Genomic DNA, 23,365 nt, shown 5'->3' on the forward strand with positions numbered 1-23,365 from the left:
TTTCATGCAGGACAATGCTCCATCACACGCGTCCAAGTACTCCACAGCGTGGCTGGCAAGAAAGGGTATAAAAGAAGAAAATCTAATGACATGGCCTCCTTGTTCACCTGATCTGAACCCCATTGAGAACCTGTGGTCCATCATCAAATGTGAGATTTACAAGGAGGGAAAACAGTACACCTCTCTGAACAGTGTCTGGGAGGCTGTGGTTGCTGCTGCACGCAATGTTGATGGTGAACAGGTCAAAACACTGACAGAATCCATGGATGGCAGGCTTTTGAGTGTCCTTGCAAAGAAAGGTGGCTATATTGGTCACTGATTTGTTTTTGTTTTGTTTTTGAATGTCAGAAATGTATATTTGTGAATGTTGAGATGTTATATTGGTTTCACTGGTAAAAATAAATAATTGAAATGGGTATATATTAGTTTTTTGTTAAGTTGCCTAATAATTATGCACAGTAATAGTCACCTGCACACACAGATATCCCCCTAAAAACTAAAAACAAACTAAAAACTACTTCCAAAAATATTCAGCTTTGATATTAATGAGTTTTTTGGGTTCATTGAGAACATGGTTGTTGTTCAATAATAAAATTAATCCTCAAAAATACAACTTGCCTAATAATTCTGCACTCCCTGTAGGTATAGCAGTGGTACATCACACCCACAAATTGGTGAATTTCACCCGAAAATGTAACTGACAAAGTAGTGAAATGACATAACATAAAATACTCACAAATAAAAAAAAAAATTAGATGTATGAGGTGGAGTTCCATATGGAGTAGGAGTTTTATTTTTAAAAATTAGGGTACACTGCAAAAGAGTGTGAAATATCCAAAATACAAGAATGAGCAATTGCGCTGCAGTATAACAATGGCTGGTTAGTTCCGGTATACATGTCCAAGGTACATGCACAAGGTACTGACAAGTCCTGTGGGATCCAGGCCTGGTTCATTTTAATGAACGTGAGCTTGTCCATATTGGCTGTGGACAGGCGGCTGCGCTTGTCTGTGATGACGCCTCCTGTCGTGTTAAACACACGTTAAGACAATACACTGGCTGCAGGGAAGGCCAGCACCTCCAAGGCGTAAAGGGCAAGCTCAGGCCATGTGCCCAATTTGGAGACCCAGAAATTGAAGGGGGCAGACCCGTCATTCAGTACGTGTAGGCGTGTGCACAGGTACTGCTCCACCATGTTGGTGAAATGCTGCCTCCTGCTAATACGTTCCATATCAGCTGGTGGTGCTGGTTGTTGTGGCGTGTTGACAAAGCTTTTCCACATTTCAGCCATGCTAACCCTGCCTTCTGAGGTGCTGGCGGTGTCCCAGCTGTGTTGGCGACCTCTTCCTCTGCCTTCGCCTTGTGCTTCCACTGTGCCCCCGCTGTCAGGTGGGAATGCCACCAGCAGCATGTCTACCAGCGTGCGCTTGTACTCGCGCATCTTACGATCACACTCCAGTGACGGAATTAAGGACGGTACGTTGTCCTTGTAATGGGGATCCAGTAGCATGGCCACCCATTAATCAGCACAAGTTACAATGAGGGCAACTCGGCGGTCGTTGCGGAGACACTGCAGCATGTAATCGCTCATGTGTGCCAGGCTGCCCAGACGCAACGAAAAGCTGTCCTCTGTGGGAGGTGTATCGCCTGTGTCCTCTGTATCCCCCCAGCCACGCACCAGTGATGGCCATGAGATGGTCTGGGTGCCACCCTGCTGTGAACATGGTTCCTCCTCCTCCTCAATCTCCTCCTCCTCATCCTCCACCTCGTCATCCTCCAGAACTGTGCCTTGGATGGATAATTGTGTACCTGGCGTTTGTGGGTGCAGGAACCCACCCTCTGAGCCACTTGTGAATGACTGGCCGGAAACCCTACGAAATGATCCCTCTTCCTCCTCCTCCTCCTGTGCCACATCCTCTTCCATCATCGCCAGCAGCGTTTTTTTCAAAGAGGCATAGAAGTGGGATAGTTACGCTGAGAACGGCGTTATCGGCACTGGCCATGTTGGTGGAGTACTCGAAACAGCGCAACAAGGAACACAGGTCTCGCATGGAGGCCCAGTCATTGGTGGTGAAGTGGTGCTGTTCCGCCGAGTGACTCGCCTGCTGCTGCTCGCATAGTCTGTCCAGCATGTGCAAGGTGGAGTTCCACCTTGTGGGCACGTCGCATATGAGGCGGTGAGCGGGAAGGCCGAAGTTACGCTGCAGCGCTGACAGGCGAGCAGCAGCAGGGTGAGAACGCCGAAAGCGCGAACAGACAGCCGCACTTTATGCAGCAGCTCTGACATGTCGGATTAATTTTTAAGGAATCTCTGCACCACCAAATTCAGCACATGCGCCAGTACAAACTTTTGGTCTGTACTGTATTTCAAATACCTGAATAGAACCCCTGTATTTAAAGGGTGTATCTCACACGCCCTGAACCAGACTAGCCCTCAATTAAATTTGTTTGCCAAAAATGGCTGTATTTCAAATACCTGAATAAAACACCTGTATTTAAAGGGAATTTCAAACGTCTTGATGATGTAAGGGCGCAACAATTATGTATTTTGCCCCAAAAAGGGTGTTTTATTAATAGAAGAATATAAGCCCTGTATATACAGGGTGTATCTCACATGGCCTGACCCACACTAGGCCGCAATTATCGATTTGTGCACCAAATGGCGGTATTTCAAATACCTGAATAGAACCCCTTTATTTAAAGGCGGTATCTCACAATGACATCTGCAGCAGAGGCTGCCAACAAACCCAAACGGGTGTTTGTTTAATAACTGAATTTGACAGCAGTATATAACCCTGGAATTTCACACGTGCTGATGCTGCCAGGCCAGAAAAATAGTGGAATCTGGCAAAAAAAAGTGTGTTTTTAAAAATCCAGAAAATTATGGCTGTATTTCTAGCTTAAATTGCACACTCACTAATCCGCGTGCAGGGCGGGAAAACAGGAGCGAGCGCCGCAGGGTTTAAATACCCCAGCGGCACTGCGCTAGGCAGATCGGGATCCCTACCTCCCCCTCCATAGAAGAGAGCGCAGGCAGCCATCCGAGCTGCGCTGCGCTAGGAGACAAGATCCCCACACCCCCCATGAAGGAGAGCACAGCCGGCGCTCAGAGCGGAAAGAAGAGCGCAGGCAGCTAAGTATCGCTTGCCCTGCCTCTTCCTTAACCCCTGCTGCCCTGTACCCCAGAAGTAACTCCTGCTGTACCTTACTCTGCTGCCCCAGCCCACCGTGCCCCATACCCCTGCAGCCCCAGCCTCCCCCATATACCCCTGATCTGCCCTGCAAGTCCCTGCAGAGCATTAACCCCTGCATTGCCCTGTCCCTGCAGAGCATTAACCACTGCATTGCCCTGTCCCTGCAGAGCATTAACCCTTGCTGTCCATCTACAACCCTGTCTACCCTGGCCTGCAAGTATTGACCCCTGCATGTGTATGTAAATGTATTATTGTAATTGTAGTTAGATCCTGGGGAGGACTTGGGACTGTGTTAACGTAGTTAGGACCGTATTAGTGTGTTTGTTTACTTCTATTGCTGTGTGCTGCTATAAATATATATATCTATTCCATTGATATAGATATATATAATTATAAGCAAATATTAGACTGTGATGTATAGTGTGTTAATAAATACCTTTGTGTAGTCTTTTGTAGTAGTAAGGCGCCGCAGCAATAGCCGCAGGTAGTTCAGTATAGAGCAAGGTAATCAGTAGTGTTTGTTCATTTAGGCATAAATAGGCGGAGGCATCACTAAACGACTCACGCCTATTTATGAATATTAATTATTGAGATTTGCATAAATTTCAATAATTAATATCCCCTTTAACAGTATATATACTCTGGATCGAGTGTAGATTATCATCAATTGATCTGGGTACCCCCCTTTTACCCATCATTGTGTAATTAGGTGATGGATATATGGGATGATGTAATAATTGCACAACCCACCAGGAAGGCCAATCATATCCGGCATCGACTCCATAACATCCAATCGCTCAGCTTATGTGGACAATTTTTTGGAATTTGGCCTTCACTGCCCACATAGACCCCAATCAGGCCACATTTCTAGATCTGGAGCTAACGGTACAGGACAACCGAATCGAAACACGCACACACTTTAAAACGGTCGATGCAAATAGCTACCTTGACTACAAAAGTTGCCATTAGCACAAATGGAAACGAAATATCCCGTATGGTCAGATGCGAAGGATAAGAAGGAATTGTTCAAACAACCAGGTGATGCGGAAACAACTAGAAACCCTAAAGACCAGATTTCTAGAGAAGGGCTATCCAAAAGGCTTAATTGAGGATTCACTCAGAAAAATAGAAAAAGAAAACCAAGCCGACTGTCTGGAACCAACGGACAAACGACCTAAAAGTAAAAACCCGTCTATAACACCACAAACAGGTGATGAGAATAAATATAAATGCAACTTTATAATCTGCTACAATTCAGCACATCACAAAATTAGGGAAACACTAAACCGCCATTGGTTCATCCTACAGAGGGACCCCATTTTGGGTAGAGCAGTGGCCAGCCAACCACACTTAACCTTTCGTAGAGCGAGGTCAATAAAAGAGATGGTGGCTCCATCATGTCCCAAACCTAGTGCATCCACCAATACCACCACCATTACAACTACCAAAAGTAGGGGCTCCTTCAAATGCGTGCATTAACGTTGCAAATGTTGTTCAATAATTAGTGACGGGCTACAGGAAGTTGAGATCACTGCCGTCCAGGAAAAAAAATCTCACTTCAGAGCTACATGGACTGCGGCACATCCAATGTAGTATATATGCTCCAGTGCCCATGCGGACTTCAATATGTGGGCCGGACAACCCAGAATTTGAGGGACCGGATAAACTCCCACCGATTCATCGGTCTCCCCTCTTCCCCCTTTTTTATTTTATTTTTTTATTAATATTTATTATCTTCATTATTATTATTATTATTTATTTACTATTTTTAAACTGGTGATACCGTGCCCAGCATATTTATACAATTGCCACCTGTGAAATTTGGTTGCCCACTGATTTTTCCTTTTAACCAGTGTTACTGTGCCTATTGTATTTATATAATGTGTATTTATATAATTGTCATTTACAATTGTTATTTACTGTATTGTATTTATATAATTATCATTCATGATTTAATCCCCTCAAATCAGGAACACTCCACATTTGAATACTTGACATTTTATATATATTTTTTATTACTTTATAATATTCTTTTATATAGTGCCCATCTCATTTGTCCTTATATACATCTGGACTTCCATTTAATAATCATACTGACCACTAAAGTATGCCATGTACATTCATTCCTAATGCCTATATTGCACATAGATTCTCCATCCTTCCTTCCACATTCGGGCCAACCCCTCGGGCTCTATCTGACGTCTCTGCGTTAAAGCCTGGAACGCACAGAACTCCGCCCCTCCCTGCCCTGCGGAGTGTCCCGCCCACACTGCATCTTCAAACGGCCCTGCCTCCGGTGTAAAGTTACATTACCCTACTTCGTGAGATTTCCCTACCTCCTTACTTCCGGTCGCACTGCTAATGACGTGAGGAGGCGTTCCTGAGTTTTGATGATCTGCACATGCGCAAATGGAGAGTTTAGGGAAAAATCTCAGCGGAGTTTAGCTGCACTGTCCCACTGCGCATGCGCCGGAGAGCCTCAGTAGGGAAATATTACGGCCCAGTGCGCAAGCGCGGCTAACTCCAGAAGATCCATCCGATCTCCGCGCCTGCGCAGTGTGGGGGTAGGGAGATTTTATGGCCATATTTTCTGTTAAATATATATATATATTTATAAATCCATAATTATTTATCTATAAATGTATCCACACTTTGCCATGGGAGATCTCATGGCCATGGCCTCCTCATGTCATTAGCGGTTTCGACCGGAAGTAAGGAGGTAGGGAAATCTCACGAAGTAGGGTAATGTAACGTTACACCGGCCGTCATCTGTTCCTCGGCTCCTCCTGCACATGCGTTCCACTTGTGAAACGCACGGCGCACTTCCGCCCGAGACTCCGCCCCCTAGTCGGGTGCATGCGTTCCACTGTGGAACGCATCAGGAGCGATCCAAGCCTGACGGAGCAATTCAGGCTAAAGAACTTAGACTAACGCCCCTATTATCTCCCCTTGGCATATCCCAATACATGAAAAAGCACTATATATATAAATCACATATTCTGGATGATTAAAAGAGCCCAGGGGACCGGAAGTGACGTTCCGCCCACTTCCGGTCCCCGCCAGATTTGATCCCTGATTGATTAATTAAGACATTTATATATACTTGGCACCATGCACTTTATGTTATGTGTTTTAATTCACACTGCTCTTGAGAAAGGGGAAGATACCCCAAAACGCGTTGAGCTTTTATTTATTCATGCAATAAAGAACTCTCCATTTAGAACCCTGACTACCATCATTTGGGACGTGGAGGAAAGTTCATACTATCTGACGAGCGATCTCGGCGGGGGAGGAGCAGGTATAGGTGTATTATGCTTATCCTATACCTCCCTCCCTGGTGAAGAAAGTCGCCCTTCGTTTTATCAATTTTTTAACACCATTTATTATTTTTAATTATTTTCAACTACTCTCACAGTGATACATGCGTCGCCATATATCGAGACTGTAAAAATAGTACTAATAGACATAGACACAGTGATATATGTTACACCATATATCGATACTGCGAAACAGAACCACCAACCATAATAATATAGACACAGTGATATATATGCTCTGTCATACAGTACAGACCAAAAGTTTGGACACACCTTCTCATTCAAAGAGTTTTCTTTATTTTCATGACTATGAAGGCATCAAAACTATGAATTAACACATGTGGAATTATATACATAACAAACAAGTGTGAAACAACTGAAAATATGTCATATTCTAGGTTCTTCAAAGTAGCCACCTTTTGCTTTGATTACTGCTTTGCACACTCTTGGCATTCTCTTGATGAGCTTCAAGAGGTAGTCCCCTGAAATGGTTTTGACTTCACAGGTGTACCCTGTCAGGTTTAATAAGTGGGAATTCTTGCCTTATAAATGGGGTTGGGACCATCAGTTGCGTTGAAGAGAAGTCAGGTGGATACACAGCTGATAGTCCTACTGAATAGACTGTTAGAATTTGTATTATGGCAAGAAAAAAGCAGCTAAGTAAAGAAAAACGAGTGGCCATCATTACTTTAAGAAATGAAGGTCAGTCAGTCAGCTGAAAAATTGGGAAAACTTTGAAAGTAAGGGCTATTTGACCATGAAGGAGAGTGATGGGGTGCTGCGCCAGATGACCTGGCATCCATAGTCACCGGACCTGAACCAAATCGAGATGGTTTGGGGTGAGCTGGACCGCAGAGTCAAGGCAAAAGGGCAAACAAGTGCTAAGCATCTCTGGGAACTCCTTCAAGACTGTTGGAAGACCATTTCAGGGGACTACCTCTCGAAACTCATCAAGAGAATGCCAAGAGTGTGCAAGGCAGTAATCAAAGCAAAAGGTGGCTACTTCGAAGAACCTAGAATATGACATATTTTCAGTTGTTTCACACTTGTTTGTTATGTATATAATTCCACATGTGTTAATTCATAGTTTTGATGCCTTAAAATATAGAAAACTCTTTGAATGAGGTGTGTCCAAACTTTTGGTCTGTACTGTATATCGATACTGTGAAGTAGAACCGCTTCCCTCTACCTTGGCGCCCCTGTGATATTGCCCACCCTCCCCAATACCACCTGGGCCTCCCCCCCCCCCCATTTTTTTGGGCACATTTCCAGCACTATTTTTTCTATTTTATCTCTGCATATAGGTGTTAGGACGTCTCGTGAACTGATGAAAGTCCCAGAGGCAGCAAAGATTCCAGAAGTATGACAGATAAAACAAGGCCTACTCCCTGCTTGGAAGAGATGACCTTTCTGACCAAAGTAAAGGCTTAAACCTTGAAACAATGTCCTGGACCTATCCTCTTCTTTTTTTTAAAGACAGTGAGGGACATTTATCAAATGTTTTATGCAACAATTGTGATGTAAAAAGTAGCAGATTATGGCTCATGCTCATTGCGGAAGTAGAGATATATTTGTGGTGCGCGGAGAGCCTGGAGGTCCGTCAGCTTTATTAACAGGCCTCATAATAGATTTGGAGCATTCTGCACTGACTGACTTTACAGTAAGACTGGCGTTCGTCTGGTGCTTGTCTTATGGCAATCTTGTTAGACCTTTGGTTTCAGTCAACGTATCAGATCTCAGCTGATAGAATACGATCTTTCCTCCACAGCCTGACTTGTAGGCCTCTGTCTGAGTGGAAATGACTAGATTTCGATTTGGTGCCAACCATGATTCAATGGAAGTAACCTAAAGAGTAAGAAGACTGAATACGTAGAAAGGAGCAGAAAGGCTTGTCTGGAGGTGGCTGTACTGGTTTTTTATTTATTGAATGTTCAACATTTAATAAAATGTCCAGTTTTAGAGAAGCTGTTCTAGAGGTGGGTCCTACATGTATCAGACACTTATGCTGTATTCTGTGTCTATAGGTCTTACATGTACAGTCGTGGCCAAAAGTTTTGAGAATTACATAAATATTGGAAATTGGAAAAGTTGCTGCTTAAGTTTTTATAATAGCAATTTGCATATACTCCAGAATGTTATGAAGAGTGATCAGAGGAATTGCATAGTCCTTCTTTGCCATGAAAATTTACTTAATCCCAAAAAAAACTTTCCACTGCATTTCATTGCTGTCATTAAAGGACCTGCTGAGATCATTTCAGTAATCGTCTTGTTAACTCAGATGAGAATGTTGACGAGCACAAGGCTGGAGATCATTATGTCAGGCTGATTGGGTTAAAATGGCAGACTTGACATGGTAAAAAGGAGGGTGATGCTTGAAATCATTGTTCTTCCATTGTTAACCATGGTGACCTGCAAAGAAACGCGTGCAGCCATCATTGCGTTGCATAAAAATGGCTTCATAGGCAAGGATATTGTGGCTACTAAGATTGCACCTCAATCAACAATTTATAGGATCATCAAGAACTTCAAGGAAAGAGGTTCAATTCTTGTTAAGAAGGCTTCAGGGCGTCCAAGAAAGTCCGGTAAGCGTCAGCATCGTCTCCTAGAGGATTCAGCTGCGGGATCGGAGTGCCACCAGTGCAGAGCTTGCTCAGGAATGGCAGCAGGCAGGTGTGAGCGCATCTGCACGCACAGTGAGGCGAAGACTTTTGGAAGATGGCCTGGTGTCAAGAAGGGCAGCAAAGAAGCCACTTCTCTCCAAAAAAAAACATCAGGGACAGATTGATCTTCTGCAGAAAGTATGGTGAATGGACTGCTGAGGACTGGGGCAAAGTCATATTCTCAGATGAAGCCTCTTTCCGATTGTTTGGGGCATCTGGAAAAAGGCTTGTCCGGGGAAGAAAAGGTGAGCGCTACCATCAGTCCTGTGTCATGCCAACAGTAAAGCTCAGACCATTCATGTGTGGGGTTGCTTCTCATCCAAGGGAGTGGGCTCACTCACAATTTTGCCCAAAAACACAGCCATGAATAAAGAATGGTACCAAAACACCCTCCAACAGCAACTTCTTCCAACAATCCAACAACAGTTTGGTGAAGAATAATGCATTTTCCAGCACGATGGAGCACCGTGCCATAAGGCAAAAGTGATAACTAAGTGGCTCGGGGACCAAAACGTTGACATTTTGGGTCCATGGCCTGGAAACTCCCCAGATCTTAATCCCATTGAGAACTTATGGTCAATCCTCAAGAGGCGGGTGGACAAACAAAAACCCACTAATTCTGACAAACTCCAAGAAGTCATTATGAAAGAATGGGTTGTATCAGTCAGGGATTGGCCCAGAAGTTGATTGAGAGCATACCCAGTCGAATTGCAGAGGTCCTAAAAAAGAAGGGCCAACACTGCAAATACTGACTCTTTGCATAAATGTCATGTAATTGTCGATAAAAGCCTTTGAAACGTATGAAGTGTGTGTAATTATATTTCACTACATCCCAGAAACAACTGAAACAAAGATCTAAGAGCAGTTTAGCAGCAAACTTTGTGAAAACTAATATTTGTGTCATTCTCAAAACTTTTGGCCACGACTGTATATGCTGGGAATACAATTCCCACACTGCTTCTAACTTCTCTATGACATGACACCATGTCTTGTGATCAACGCAGCCCGTCCTATGTTATACCATGTCATGTATCTACAGTTGTGTTCAAAATAATAGCAGTGTGTTTTAGAAAAGTGAATAACGCTCAAATTCCTTCTAATAGCTTTTATTTCAATACACCCAAATGCATTGGGAACACTACACATTCTATTCCAAATCAAAACATGAAGAAAAATATATCAAATTTGTGTTGTTCCTCTAACCATCTACCTCTATCCGTTCGAACGGTAGTTTTTCGCTTTCTTCCATGTCTTTCAGGTTTTGGTTGCCATTTTAACCACCTCAGCCCCCAGTGCTTAAACACCCTGAAAGACCAGGCCACTTTTTACACTTCTGACCTACACTACTTTCAGCGTTTAATTGCTTGGTCATGCAATTTACCACCCAAATGAATTTTACCTCCTTTTCTTCTCACTAATAGAGCTTTCATTTGGTGGTATTTCATTGCTGATGACATTTTTACTTTTTTTGTTATTAATCGAAATTTAATGAATTTTTTGCAAAAAAATGACATTTTTCACTTTCAGTTGTAATTTTGTTTTTAAAAAAAACATCCATATATAAATTTTTCTCTAAATTTATTGTTCTACATGTCTTTGATAAAAAAAAAATGTTTGGGTAAAAAAAAAAAAATGGTTTGGGTAAAATTTATAGCGTTTACAAACTATGGTACAAAAATGTGAATTTCCGCTTTTTGAAGCAGCTCTGACTTTCTGAGCACCTGTCATGTTTCCTGAGGTTCTACAATGGCCAGACAGTACAAACACCCTACAAATGACCCCATTTCGGAAAGTAGACACCCTAAGGTATTCGCTGATGGGCATAGGGAGTTCATAGAACTTTTTATTTTCTTGTCACAAGTTAGTGGAAAATGATGATTTTTTTTTTTCTTACAAAGTCTCATATTCCACTAACTTGTGACAAAAATAAAAACTTCCATGAACTCACTATGCCCATCACGAAATACCTTGGGGTGTCTTCTTTCCAAAATGGGGTCACTTGTGGGGTAGTTATACTGCCCTGGCAATTTAGGGGCCCTAATGTGTGGGGAGTATTTTGAAATCAAAATGTGTAAAAAATGACATGTGAAATCCTAAAGGTGCTCTTTGGAATGTGGGCCCCTTTGCCCACCTAGGCTGCAAAAAAGTATCACACATTTGGTATCGCCGTACTCAGGAGAAGTTGGGCAATGTGTTTTGGAGTGTCATTTTACATATACCCTTGCTGGGTGAGAGAAATATCTCGGCAAAAGACAACTTTTTTATATACAAAGTTGGCATTTGACCAAGATATTTATCTCACCCAGCATGGGTATATGTAAAATGACACCCCAAAACACATTGCCCAACTTCTCCTGAGTACGGCGATACCAGATGTGTGACACTTTTTTGCAGCCTAGATGCGCAAAGGGGCCCACATTCCTTTTAGGAGGGCATTTTTAGACATTTGGATCCCAGACTTCTTCTCACGCTTTAGGGCCCCTAAAATGCCAGGGCAATATAACTACCCCACAAGTGACCCCATTTTGGAAAGAAGACACCCCAAGGTATTCAATGAGGGGCATGGCGAGTTCATAGAATTTTTTTTTTTTGGCACAAGTTAGCGGAAATTGATTTTTTTTAGTTTTTTCTCACAAAGTCTCCCTTTCCGCTAACTTGGGACAAAAATTTCAATCTTTCATGGACTCAATATGCCCCTCACTGAATACCTTGGGGTGTCTTCTTTCCGAAATGGGGTCACATGTGGGGTATTTATACTGCCCTGGCATTTTAGGGGCCCTAAAGCGTGAGAAGAAGTCTGGAATATAAATGTCTAAAAAAATTTACGCATTTGGATTCCGTGAGGGGTATGGTGAGTTCATGTGAGATTTTATTTTTTGACACAAGTTAGTGGAATATGAGACTTATATATAAGAAAAAATAAAAATAAAATTTGGGCCAAAGAAATGTCTGAATGGAGCCTTACAGGGGGGTGATCAATGACAGGGGGGTGATCAGGGAGTCTATATGGGGTGATTACCCCCCTGTAAGGCTCCATTCAGATGTCCGTATGTGTTTTGCGGATCCGATCCATGGATCTGTAAAAAACATACTGACCTTTGAATGGAGCCTTACAGGGGGGTGATCAATGACAGGGGGGTGATCAGGGAGTCTATATGGGGTGATCACCCCCCTGTCATTGATCACCCCCCTGTAAGGCTCCATTCAGATGTCCGTATGTGTTTTGCGGATCCGATCCATGTATCCGTAAAAAACATACGGACGTCTGAATGGAGCCTTACAGGGGGGTGATCAATGACAGGGGGGTGATCAGGGAGTCTATATGGGGTGATCACCCCCCTGTCATTGATTACCCCCCTGTAAGGCTCCATTCAGACGTCCATATGTGTTTTGCGGATCCGATCCATGTATCCGTGGATCTGTAAAAAACATACGGACGTCTGAATGGAGCCTTACAGGGGGGTGATCAATGACAGGGGGGTGATCAGGGAGTCTATATGGGGTGATCACCCCCCTGTGTTTTGCGGATCCGATCCATGTATCCGTGGATCCGTAAAAAACATACGGACGTCTGAATGGAGCCTTACAGGGGGGTGATCAATGACAGGGGGTGATCAGGGAGTCTGTATGGAGTGATCAGGGGTTAATAAGGGGTTAATAAGTGACAGGGGGGGTGTAGTGTAGTGGTGTTTGGTGCTACTTATTACTGAGCTGCCTGTGTCCTCTGGTGGTCGATCCAAGCAAAAGAGACCACCAGAGGACCAGGTAGCAGGTATATTAGATGCTGTTATCAAAACAGCGTCTAATATACCTGTTAGGGGTTAAAAAAAAATTGCATCTCCAGCCTGCCAGCGAACGATCGCCGCTGGCAGGCTGGAGATCCACTCGCTTACCTTCCGATCCTGTGAACGCACGCGCCTGTGTGCGCACGTTCACAGGAAATCTCGCGTCTCGCGAGATGACGCGTATATGCGTGACTGTGCAATCATTTTAGCTGAGCAGCCTATCATGTTCTGCACTTCTTTATATATTTTCCCCTCTCCAATCAACTTTTTAATCAAGGTACGCTGTTCTTCTGAACAATGTCTGGAACAACCCAGAGAAATGCGCTGTAACCAGCATGTACAACATTTGCTGCCTTCCTTCCTTCCTTCCTTAAATAAGGGCAATAATTGCCACCTGTTTTTCAAAGAATGAATGACCTCGCTCATTGAACTCCACACTGCTATTATTTTGAACATGCCTCTTTCAATAAGTGATTCAATTACACAGAATCAGACTGTTGGGTTTCTATTACTCTACTACACCTACTACTAAATTATTTGCCATGTAGAAATACCTGTCCCCGGGATTGTGTGTATAGAGCTGAGGACATGGGCTGCTAGATGGCCGCTAGCACATCCACAATACCCAGTCCCCATAGCTCTGTGTGCTTTTATTGTGTAAAAAAAACGATTTGATACATATGCAAATTAACCTGAGATGAGTCCTGTCCCTGACTCATCTCACATACAGGACTCATCTCAGGTTAATTTGCATATGTATCAAATCGTTTTATTTACACAATAAAAGCACACAGAGCTATGAGGACTGGGTATTGCGGACGTGCTAGCGGCGATCTAGCAACCCATGTCCTCAGCTCTATACACAAAATCCAGGTGACAGGTTCCCTTTAAGAAAAGTGAATATTAGACTGTTCAAAAAAATAGCAGTGTTTGTATTCTTCTTTACAAACTCACACATTCACTATATAAACTGAGAAATGTTTGAAGATTTTCTTTCCTCTGAATCACTTATCTAATACTCAGTTGTATAACCGCTGTCTCTGAGAACTGCTGGACATCTGTGTTGCTCGGAGTCACCACCTTCTGGCCCCTGTGACCAGGTATTCCAGCCCCGGAGGATCGGACTACATTCCACAGTTCTTCTCTATTTATTGGTTTTGCCTCAGAAACTGCATTTTTGATGTCACCCACAAGTTTTCTATTGGATTAAGATCCGGGGATTGGGCCGGCCGCTTCATAACGTCAGTCTTGTTGGTCTGGAACCAAGATGTTGCTCATTTACTGGTGTGTTTGGGGTCGTTGTCTTGTTGAAACACCCATTTCAAGGGCCTTTCCTCTTCAGCTTAAGGCAGCACGACCTCTTCAAGTATTCTGATGGATTCACACTGATCCATGATCCCTGGTCTGCGATAAATAGGCCCAACACCGTAGTATGAGACACTTCCCCATCTCATGATGCTTGTCCACCATGCTTCACTGTCTTCACAGTGTACTGGGGCTGAATTCAGTGTTTGGGGGTCGTCTGAAAAACTGTCTCCGGCCACTAGACCCAAAAAGAGCAATCTTACTTTCATCAGTCCACAAAATGTCTCTTCAGGCCGGTCAATGTGCTCTTTGGCAGATTGTAACCTCTTCAGCACGTGTCTTTTTTCCAACAGTGGGACTTTGCGGGGGCTTCTTGCAGATCGCTCGGCTTCACATAGGCGTCTTCTCATTGTAACAGGACTCACAGGGAACTTTACACCTTCTTTCATCTTCCTGGAGCTGATTGTTGGCCGAGTCCTTCCCATTTTGGCTATTCTTCTATCCATTAGAATGGTAGTTTTTCACTTTCTTCCACGTGTTTCAGGTTTTGGTTTCCATTTTAAAGCATTTGCGATCATTTTAGCTGAGCAGCTTATCATTTTCTGCACTTCATTATATGTTTTCCCCTCTCCAATCAACTTTTTAATCAAGGTACGCTGTTGTTCTGAACAATGTCTGGAACAACCCATTTCCTCAGGATTTCAGAGAGAAATGCACTGTAACCAGCATGTACAACATTTGCTGCCTTCCTTCCTTAAATAAGGGCAATAATTGCCACCTGTTTTTCAAAGAATGAATGACCTCGCTCATTGAACTCCACACTGCTATTATTTTGAACATGTCCCTTTCAATAAGTGATTCAATTACACAGAATCAGACTGTTGGGTTTCTATTACTCTAATACACCTGCTAGTAAATTATTTACCATGTAGAAATATCATTTCTACCAAAAACAGTGATTGATCAGGTTAGTGATGTCTGACTGCTATTACTTTGAACACAACTGTAGGCAGCCAATCTCCACCATGTGATGTGACATCATGTCTTGTACCTAGGCAGCCAATCTCCACCATGAGATGTGACATCATGTCTTGTAAGCAGAGACAGACAAACCCTCTTAGGTAAACTGCATCCACAAATCACCAAGTATAACAAAAAATTTAGAGTGAGAAAAAAAAGCATTATATATAAAAAAAAAAGCACAACATCGTCACACATGCTGTAGAGAACAGGATGATGGGGGTGACTGTGTCACACATAACGTACATAGCAGGATGATGGGGGTGACTGTGTGGCTGTGTCACATATAACGTACAGAGCAGGATGATGGGGGTGACAGTGTGGCTGTGTCACATATAACGTACAGAGCAGATGATGGAGGTGACTATGTGGCTGTGTCACATATAACGTACAGAGCAGGATGATGGGGGTGACTGTGCGGCTGCGTCAGGAACCCTTCATGTAGACCCTGTTCTGTGGAGGTAACACAACTAGTGCGGCCTTGTGTGTAAAGTAAAACCCCAATGTCGTCTTGCGTTTCCTTACATCGTTCTCAGCCCCTTCAGATTTACCTGTTTACAGAACCTGCAGCGTCAAAGGGTGAAGTTACCCATGACGATCACAGGGCTAATGACGAGCACCAACCACCCTGTATATTAGTAATCAGCACTTATATAACGGCCTTTCCCGCAGCCTGAAGCGAACTGAATCTGTCACCATCATATCCTGTCTACACAAGGCTGGTGCCCCGGGCAAACAAGGATTTCTGTTGTCCCATGAAAGACGCCATCAAGGTTGTTCCCAATAAGTCACCTGATCCTCGGCCTGTGTAATAGGGCTTCAAGTCTCTGAATATAGTCACGTTGTGATGGTGTAATGGTATTTCTGGAGGGTAATAATATTACAGGTTATAGTCACTAGAGAGGGGTCGTTGATCCAGGGAGTTATTCTGATGCCTGATTGGAGTCGGGAAGGAATTTTTTCCCCCTAAAGTGAGGAAAATTTGCTTTGTCTGGATCAACTTTGCAGGATAGCCTTGTAGAATGACAGTCTGAACTGGACAGACGTATGTCTACCAGTTCATATGTTACTATGTAAAAATATAAGGTTTAACCCTGTGCAAGTTTCTTTTTTGTCACAATGTGGTGATATCAATATTTCATCCTCATTAAAACAATAAAAAAAAGATAAAGCAGCTGAACTTGAACAAAAATCACTAACACTTGGAGAGAATTTGTAAAGCGTATTTTTATTTATGCACTTATATAGCGCTGACATATTCGGCAGCGCTGTACAGACATTAACATCACACTGTACCCAATGGGGCTTACAATCTAAGTTCCCTAACACCAGTGCTAACCACTGAGCCACTGTATTGAGCAGGAAACAAAATCTCCCATATAAGAGTCCAGTAGACACAACGGGCTCATTCACACACTTGTGTATTTCGGTCATTGTTTGTATAAGCCTGAACCAGGAACAGAACATGAACAGACACACGTGTAATGGAAAGATTTCCACGTTTTCCTCCTAGTTTTTGATTACAAATACATATAAATATAAAATACTGATCAAAAATCACAAGTGTGAATGAGGCTTTACAATAAGATTGCCGAAGTTGCTTATGCCAAAGGATAGTACCAAATGTTTGATCCGAGAATTTTTTGGCTCAAAAAATTATTGTGAATTCAAATAATTACTGTTTTTCCCAAGTTCCAGCACCTTTATCTTTATATACTGTAGGAATGAAGACTGATCATCAATATGTCCACATAAAGTATGTTAAAAGATTTCTTGGGGAGTCCTTCCTTTTTTCACTATGTCCTCTGTTCATGGAGATAATTCATCTTCACTGGTCTGACAGAATACAAGGCTCTTCTTTTGTTCCTTATATCAGCAACAATTTACCTCCATGGATCCCGGTCACTGATAACTTCAGGTGAATATCATTTGGATGTCTGGCCAATCCAGGTTGATTCAGCCCAAAAATAAATCTCCTTATTGGCCAAAATTGCTTAAAATCTGTGAAACCAACTGGGTTCAAATCATTTTTCTCCTTCCTTCTAATACATTTTCCACACATAGAAGATTAAAACACCTTCTGAACTGTGTGACTTCTCAGATGAATCCCAAGTTTGGCTTTGCTAATAAAACGTTTCCCACATTCGGAACAGAAATATGGCTTCTCTCCTGTGTGAATTCTCTCATGTATAACAAGACTTGATTTAATTGTAAAACATTTCCCGCATTCTGAGCATGAATATGGCCTCTCTCCTGTGTGAAATCTCTGATGTACAATAAGATTTGATTTATTTGTAAAACATTTCCCGCATTCTGAGCATGAAAATGGCTTCTCTCCTGTGTGAATTCTCTCGTGTAGACCAAGATCTGACTTATTGGTAAAACATTTATCACATTCTGAACATGCAAATCGCTTCAGCCCGGTGTGATTTTTCTTATGTTTAACGAGATTTGATCTATTTTTAAAACATTTTCCACACTCTGAGCATGGATACGGCCTCTCTCCTGTGTGATTTCTCTTGTGTAAAACAAGTTCTGATTTATTTATAAAGCATTTCTCACATTCTGAACATGAATATGGCTTCTCTCCTGTGTGAATTCTCTCATGTATAACAAGATTTGATTTAATTGTAAAACATTTCCCGCATTCTGAGCATGAATATGGCCTCTCTCCTGTGTGAAATCTCTGATGTACAATAAGATTTGATTTATTTGTAAAACATTTCCCGCATTCAGAGCATGAAAATGGCTTCTCTCCTGTGTGAATTCGCTCATGTCTAACAAGATATGATTTATTTGCAAAACTTTTCCCGCATTCTGAGCATGGATACGGCTTCTCTCCTGTGTGACTTCTCTTGTGTATAACAAGACTCGATTTATTTACAAAGCATTTCTCACATTCTGAACATGAGAATAGCTTCTCTCCTGTGTGAATTCGTTCATGTCTCACAATATATGATTTACTTGTAAAAGATTTGCCACACTGTGAACACGAATATGGTTTCTCTCCTGTGTGACTTCTCTCATGTTTAACAAGCTCTGACTTATTTATAAAACATTTCCCACAGTCTGAACATGAAAATGGCTTCTCTCCTGTGTGAATTCTCTCGTGTATAACAAGACTTGACTTATTGGTAAACAACTTATCGCATTCTGAACATGCAAATCGCTTCACCCCGGTGTGATTTTTCTCATGTTGAATGAGATTTGATCTAGCTGCGAAACGTTTTCCACACTCTGAGCATGGATACGGCTTCTCTCCTGTGTGAGTTCTCTTGTGTATAACAAGGTCTGATTTATTTTTAAAGCATTTCTCACATTCCGAACATGAAAATGGCTTCTCTCCTTTGTGACTTCTCTTATGTATAACAAGAATTGACTTCTTAATAAAAGACTTCCCACATTCAGAACATGAAAATGGCTTCTCTCTTGTGTGAATTCGCTCATGTCTCACAATATATGATTTACTTGAAAAAGATTTGCCACACTGTGAACACAAATATGGTTTCTCTCCTGTGTGACTCCTCTGATGTTCCCTAAGTTTTGCTTTAGTAATCAAACATTTTCCACAATCAAAACATGAAAATGGCTTCTCTCCTGTGTGAATCCTCTCATGTATAATAAGACTTGATTTACTGGTAAGACATTTTCCACAATCAAAACATGAAAATGGTTTCTCCCCTCTGTGAATTCTTTCATGTAGGAAGCAGTTTGATTTATTTGTAAAACATTTCCCACATTCTGAACATGAATATGGCTTCTCTCTGTGAATTCTCTCGTGTTTAACAAGATGTGATTTATATACAAAATATTTCCCACATTCTGAACAGGAATACGACTTCTCTTCTGTGTCAACTCTTCTGTGCCCAAAAATTGTTGAGCTATATGTAAATGTGGTAGGAATCTGTGATTGGTCAGAAGAAGGTTCCTTATGATTAGGAGCATTATATGATAGATCTGTACTGTGAAGTCCTGGATGGACATTATGGGTAATGAGGTTTTCTCCTGAAGAGCATTGCCCGATATCTTTATCTTCTACTTTATAATCTGGTGATAACATGAACCTTCCATCAGAATTCTTACTGGAATTTTCTGTTAGAAATATAAAAAAAAGCACATGGTGAAACACTTAGCAGAAGGTGAGGTGGAGGATGCTTTAGATGCCTACAGACATGTCTACCTCGAGGGAGTATAGTGATGACTTCTGGAGCTCCACATCCAACTGCTCACCTAGTGTTTCTGGTGCAATCACATTTATCCAGCACATTCTCACCCAGGTGTGTGATACAGACCAGTTTTAGTACAATATTAATTGCTTTGATTAGTATCATTTTGTGGTCTTTGTCTGTCCACTCCATGTTTATTTAGACCTTTCCAGAGAAAGTCAGTGCAATCATCCTGTCACTCATTTCAGTCCTCCACCTACTATTATAATGAGACTACCTTAGAGGTGTATCAAAGCTGATGTAAAGGAAATCTGGTTGATATGGACAACTAAACCAGTTTTCCTTTACGTCAGTTTTGATAAATCTTCCCAATTTCGGACAAAGCGTTACCTTTCTATTACAGAATGACAGTATGGCAGATTTAGGCTACTTTCACACTTGCGTTCGGAGCGGATCCGTCTGGTGTCTGTACAGACGGATCCGCTCCTATAATGCAAACGCTTGCATCCGTTCAGAACGGATCCGTCTGCATAACTGTTTTTTTCACTGGCCACCGCACTGGCCACCAATGAGTTAAAAACAGGAGGGGGCAGTCATGTACACAGTTATTTTAGTATATTCTAACTTGAAGCGTCCCCATCACCATGGGAACGCCTCTGTGTTAGAATATACTGTCGGATCTGGGTTTCACGATCTAACTCAAATCCGATGGTATATTCTAACATAGAGGCGTTCTTATGGTGATGGGGACGCTTCAAGTTAAAATATACCATCGGATTGGAGAAAACTCCGATCTGATGTTATATTAATAGGGACTCCTGACTTTACATAGAAAGTCAATGGGGGACGGATCCGTTTGCAATTGCACCATATTGTGTCAACGTCAAACGGATCCGTCCCCATTGACTTGCATTGTAAGTCTGGACGGATCCGTTTGGCTCCGCACGGCCAGGCGGACACCAAAACGCTGCAAGCTGCGTTCGGGTGTCCGCCTGCTGAGCGGAACGGAGGCCAAACGGAGCCAAACTGATGCATTCTGAGCGGATCCGCATCCACTCAGAATGCATTGGGGCTGTACGGATCCGTTCAGGGCCGCTTGTGAGAGCCTTCAAACGGAGCTCACAAGCGGAACCCCGAACGCAAGTGTGAAAGTAGCCTTAATGTTAACCCCTTAACGCATAATGCCACGCATGTACGGGACTTCTATGAAGCAGGCTGCTAGGCTGAGTCGGCGTCATACATGGCAATTGCGGCATCTGTGAGGTTAGACAGAGGAATGGGGCTACCTCTGCCTTCGCTCGGAGCCCCCGCATTGAAATCTCGGGGCTCTGATCAGTTATCATGACAGCCTAGGGCCTGCTGAAAGTTCTCAAGGCCATCATAGTTTAATGGCTGGCAATGAAAATCCCATAGACCATAATAGTTTTCTATTATGGTCTATGGGCCAAGTGATTAGAAGATCCCAGGTTCTAGCCCCCTAATGGGACTAAAAGTTATTGAGTAAAAAGTTTTAGATAAAAAAAAGAAAAAATTTAAAATACAAAAGTATTAAAAATGTAATTTTACATATAAAAATAAACAAAAATTCCAATGAACATAACAGACATCACCGCTTTTGTAAATGTCTGTACTAAAAAAGCTTTACCTGAGAGATGGACGCTGTAATAGAAAAAACTCGCCCAAACAATTGAACAACAGTGATGACATTATAGTGAAACCGGCGGACAAGGGGGGCAACATTGTACTTCTCACCAAGGAATACTATATTCAGGAGGCACATAGGCAGTTAGATGACACTTCTGTCTATCAAAGACTTGACAGGGATCCTATCCCTATTATTTTGGTGCAACTCCGCGAGTTACTAACGCGGTATATCGACTTGGATTTTTTCACGGCACGTATCATGGATCGGCTTATGCCACCATCCCCCAGTAAACCTACATGGTATTTTTTACCAAAAATTCACAAGTCACTGACCCATCCACCAGAACGCCCTATTGTTGCGGGGATAGGGTCAGTGACTGAGCCTTTATCCAAATATTTGGATTGGCTGCTTAGACCACTCTTGTCGCATGCCCCTACTTACTTACAGGACACCAACTCCTTCCTGGAGGTATTGAATCACTTCCAGTGGCAGGACGATTTTAATTTGGTGTCACTTGACGTTGAAAGCCTGTACAACCGTATCCCACATGGGAAGGGTGTACAGGCTGTCATTAAAATTCTCAGCAATACAGACAAGAGTGATATCTACTGCAGCTTTGTCCAGGAGGCACTCAACTTTGTACTCAGTAATAACGTGTTTACATTTGGGGGGCGCTGGTACAGGCAGATCCATGGTACGGCCATGGGCAAGCCGGTATCTTTGCCAATTTATTTTTATCAGTTTTTGAGGACCGTTTTGTATATTCCACTTCGAACCCGTACCTTTGATACATTTAATTATATTTACGCTACGTGGATGGCGTTTTCATGGTGTGGCAGGGCTCTAGGCAGTTATGTGAAGAGTTTGTGCATTTCCTTAATGACCATAATGACATGAATATGAGATTCACTATGAACTTTGGAGGTGAATCACTAGAATTCCTTGATGTCATGGTCACTATTGAGAACAGCACATTAGTCACCAAGGGCTATCGTAAGCCCACGGCCACTAATTCCCTGCTTCACCATGACAGCTACCATCCACGTAGCGTAAAACGGGCAGTGCCGTATGGCCAATTTATTAGGCTCAAGCGCATAAACAGTACAGAGGTGGGCTATAGACAACAGGCCCTAGAACTCAAGAATAGATTATTACAGAGGGGATACCCCGAAAGCATTCTAGATGTGGCATTAACTAAGGCAGCTCTGGAACATGTACCTGCTGGTGGGGACAGGGATCGCCTCCTAATGCAAAGGGAGGCTGATTGCATCACCCGCACTGATGCGACGGGACCACTAGGGTTAAATGACCGTAATGAGTTAAGTGTATATCTGTAGTAAACACGTATTTAGAATAGCCCATGCAGTGACTGCTTATGTTCGTCAGGGATGATACTATGTCCGGTACTTGTATTTAGTGTTTCAGCTGCTATTTCTCAGCTTGATTACTGATTTGCTCCAGCATCAGAGATTTTCTAGACAGCTGGAGACCTGCTATAAAAGGGAGCATACAGGTAGCGTGATGTGATCAGAGGCCAGAGGAAGCGCAAGGTGCGCGAAACGGCCGTCGCCAGCTGATCACTCAGCATACACGCCTGTATCCGCCCCAGCCTGCTGTTACCTTGGATTAAAGATATCTTTTTGCTACACCCGGGTGAGTGCCGCTATCATTTCTTCTCCATTTTTATATTATACAGTGATGAAAAAGCCATACGTACCCCAAAAATTATGCCAATAAAAACTACAGTTTGCTAAAAAACAAAACAAAAAAAAAAACACAACCTCATACAGCTCGGTAGACAGAAATATGAAAAAATTATGGCTGTCAGCAAATGGCGATGTAAAAGAATTTTTTATTTTTTCTTCAAAGGTCTTTATTTTTTTGAAGTAGTAAAACGAAGTAAAAACTATACCAATTTGGTATCGCTATAATTGTATTAACCCGCAGAATAAGAACGTTGTGACATTTTTAGCGCAGTGGGCATCGTAAAATATAAATTCAAAAAACCGTGGAGGAATTGTGGTTTCTTTTTTTAAAATTTTACCTCACAATTCTTTTTTCCCGGTTTCCAATACAAGACATGGTAAATTAAAAAAAAAAATTTCCTCAAAAAAAATAATCCCTCCTATTGGTGTGTGACCGGAAAATTCCAGGTTATGGCTCTTGGAATGTGCACAGGAAAAATAAAACATGCAAAAATGAAAATTGGCTTTGTCTTGAAGGAATTAAACACTGAGACAATTTGAATTTTTGCGTTTCCATTGTTTCCTCCC

General features: G+C 42.4%; 2 protein-coding genes across 25 annotated transcripts in view; both read right to left on the bottom strand.

The window, feature by feature from the left end:
• The window catches only part of LOC120998305 (gastrula zinc finger protein XlCGF26.1-like), a 4,064,644-nt gene that overhangs the window by 2,660,866 nt on the left and 1,380,413 nt on the right, over positions 1-23,365 (bottom strand). The window lies entirely within an intron of this gene.
• LOC120998315 (zinc finger protein 260-like) overlaps positions 16,617-23,365 on the bottom strand; it is a 56,363-nt gene continuing 49,614 nt past the window's right edge. The window contains exon 2 of the mRNA XM_040428974.1: positions 16,617-19,373. Coding sequence (XP_040284908.1) covers positions 17,350-19,341 — 1,992 coding nt within the window. The 5' untranslated portion in view covers positions 19,342-19,373 and the 3' untranslated portion in view covers positions 16,617-17,349. The remainder of the gene's footprint in view (positions 19,374-23,365) is intronic.

This window comes from Bufo bufo, chromosome 4 (genome assembly GCF_905171765.1).
Source record: "Bufo bufo chromosome 4, aBufBuf1.1, whole genome shotgun sequence".
In the NCBI taxonomy this organism is placed as follows: Eukaryota; Metazoa; Chordata; class Amphibia; order Anura; family Bufonidae; genus Bufo; species Bufo bufo.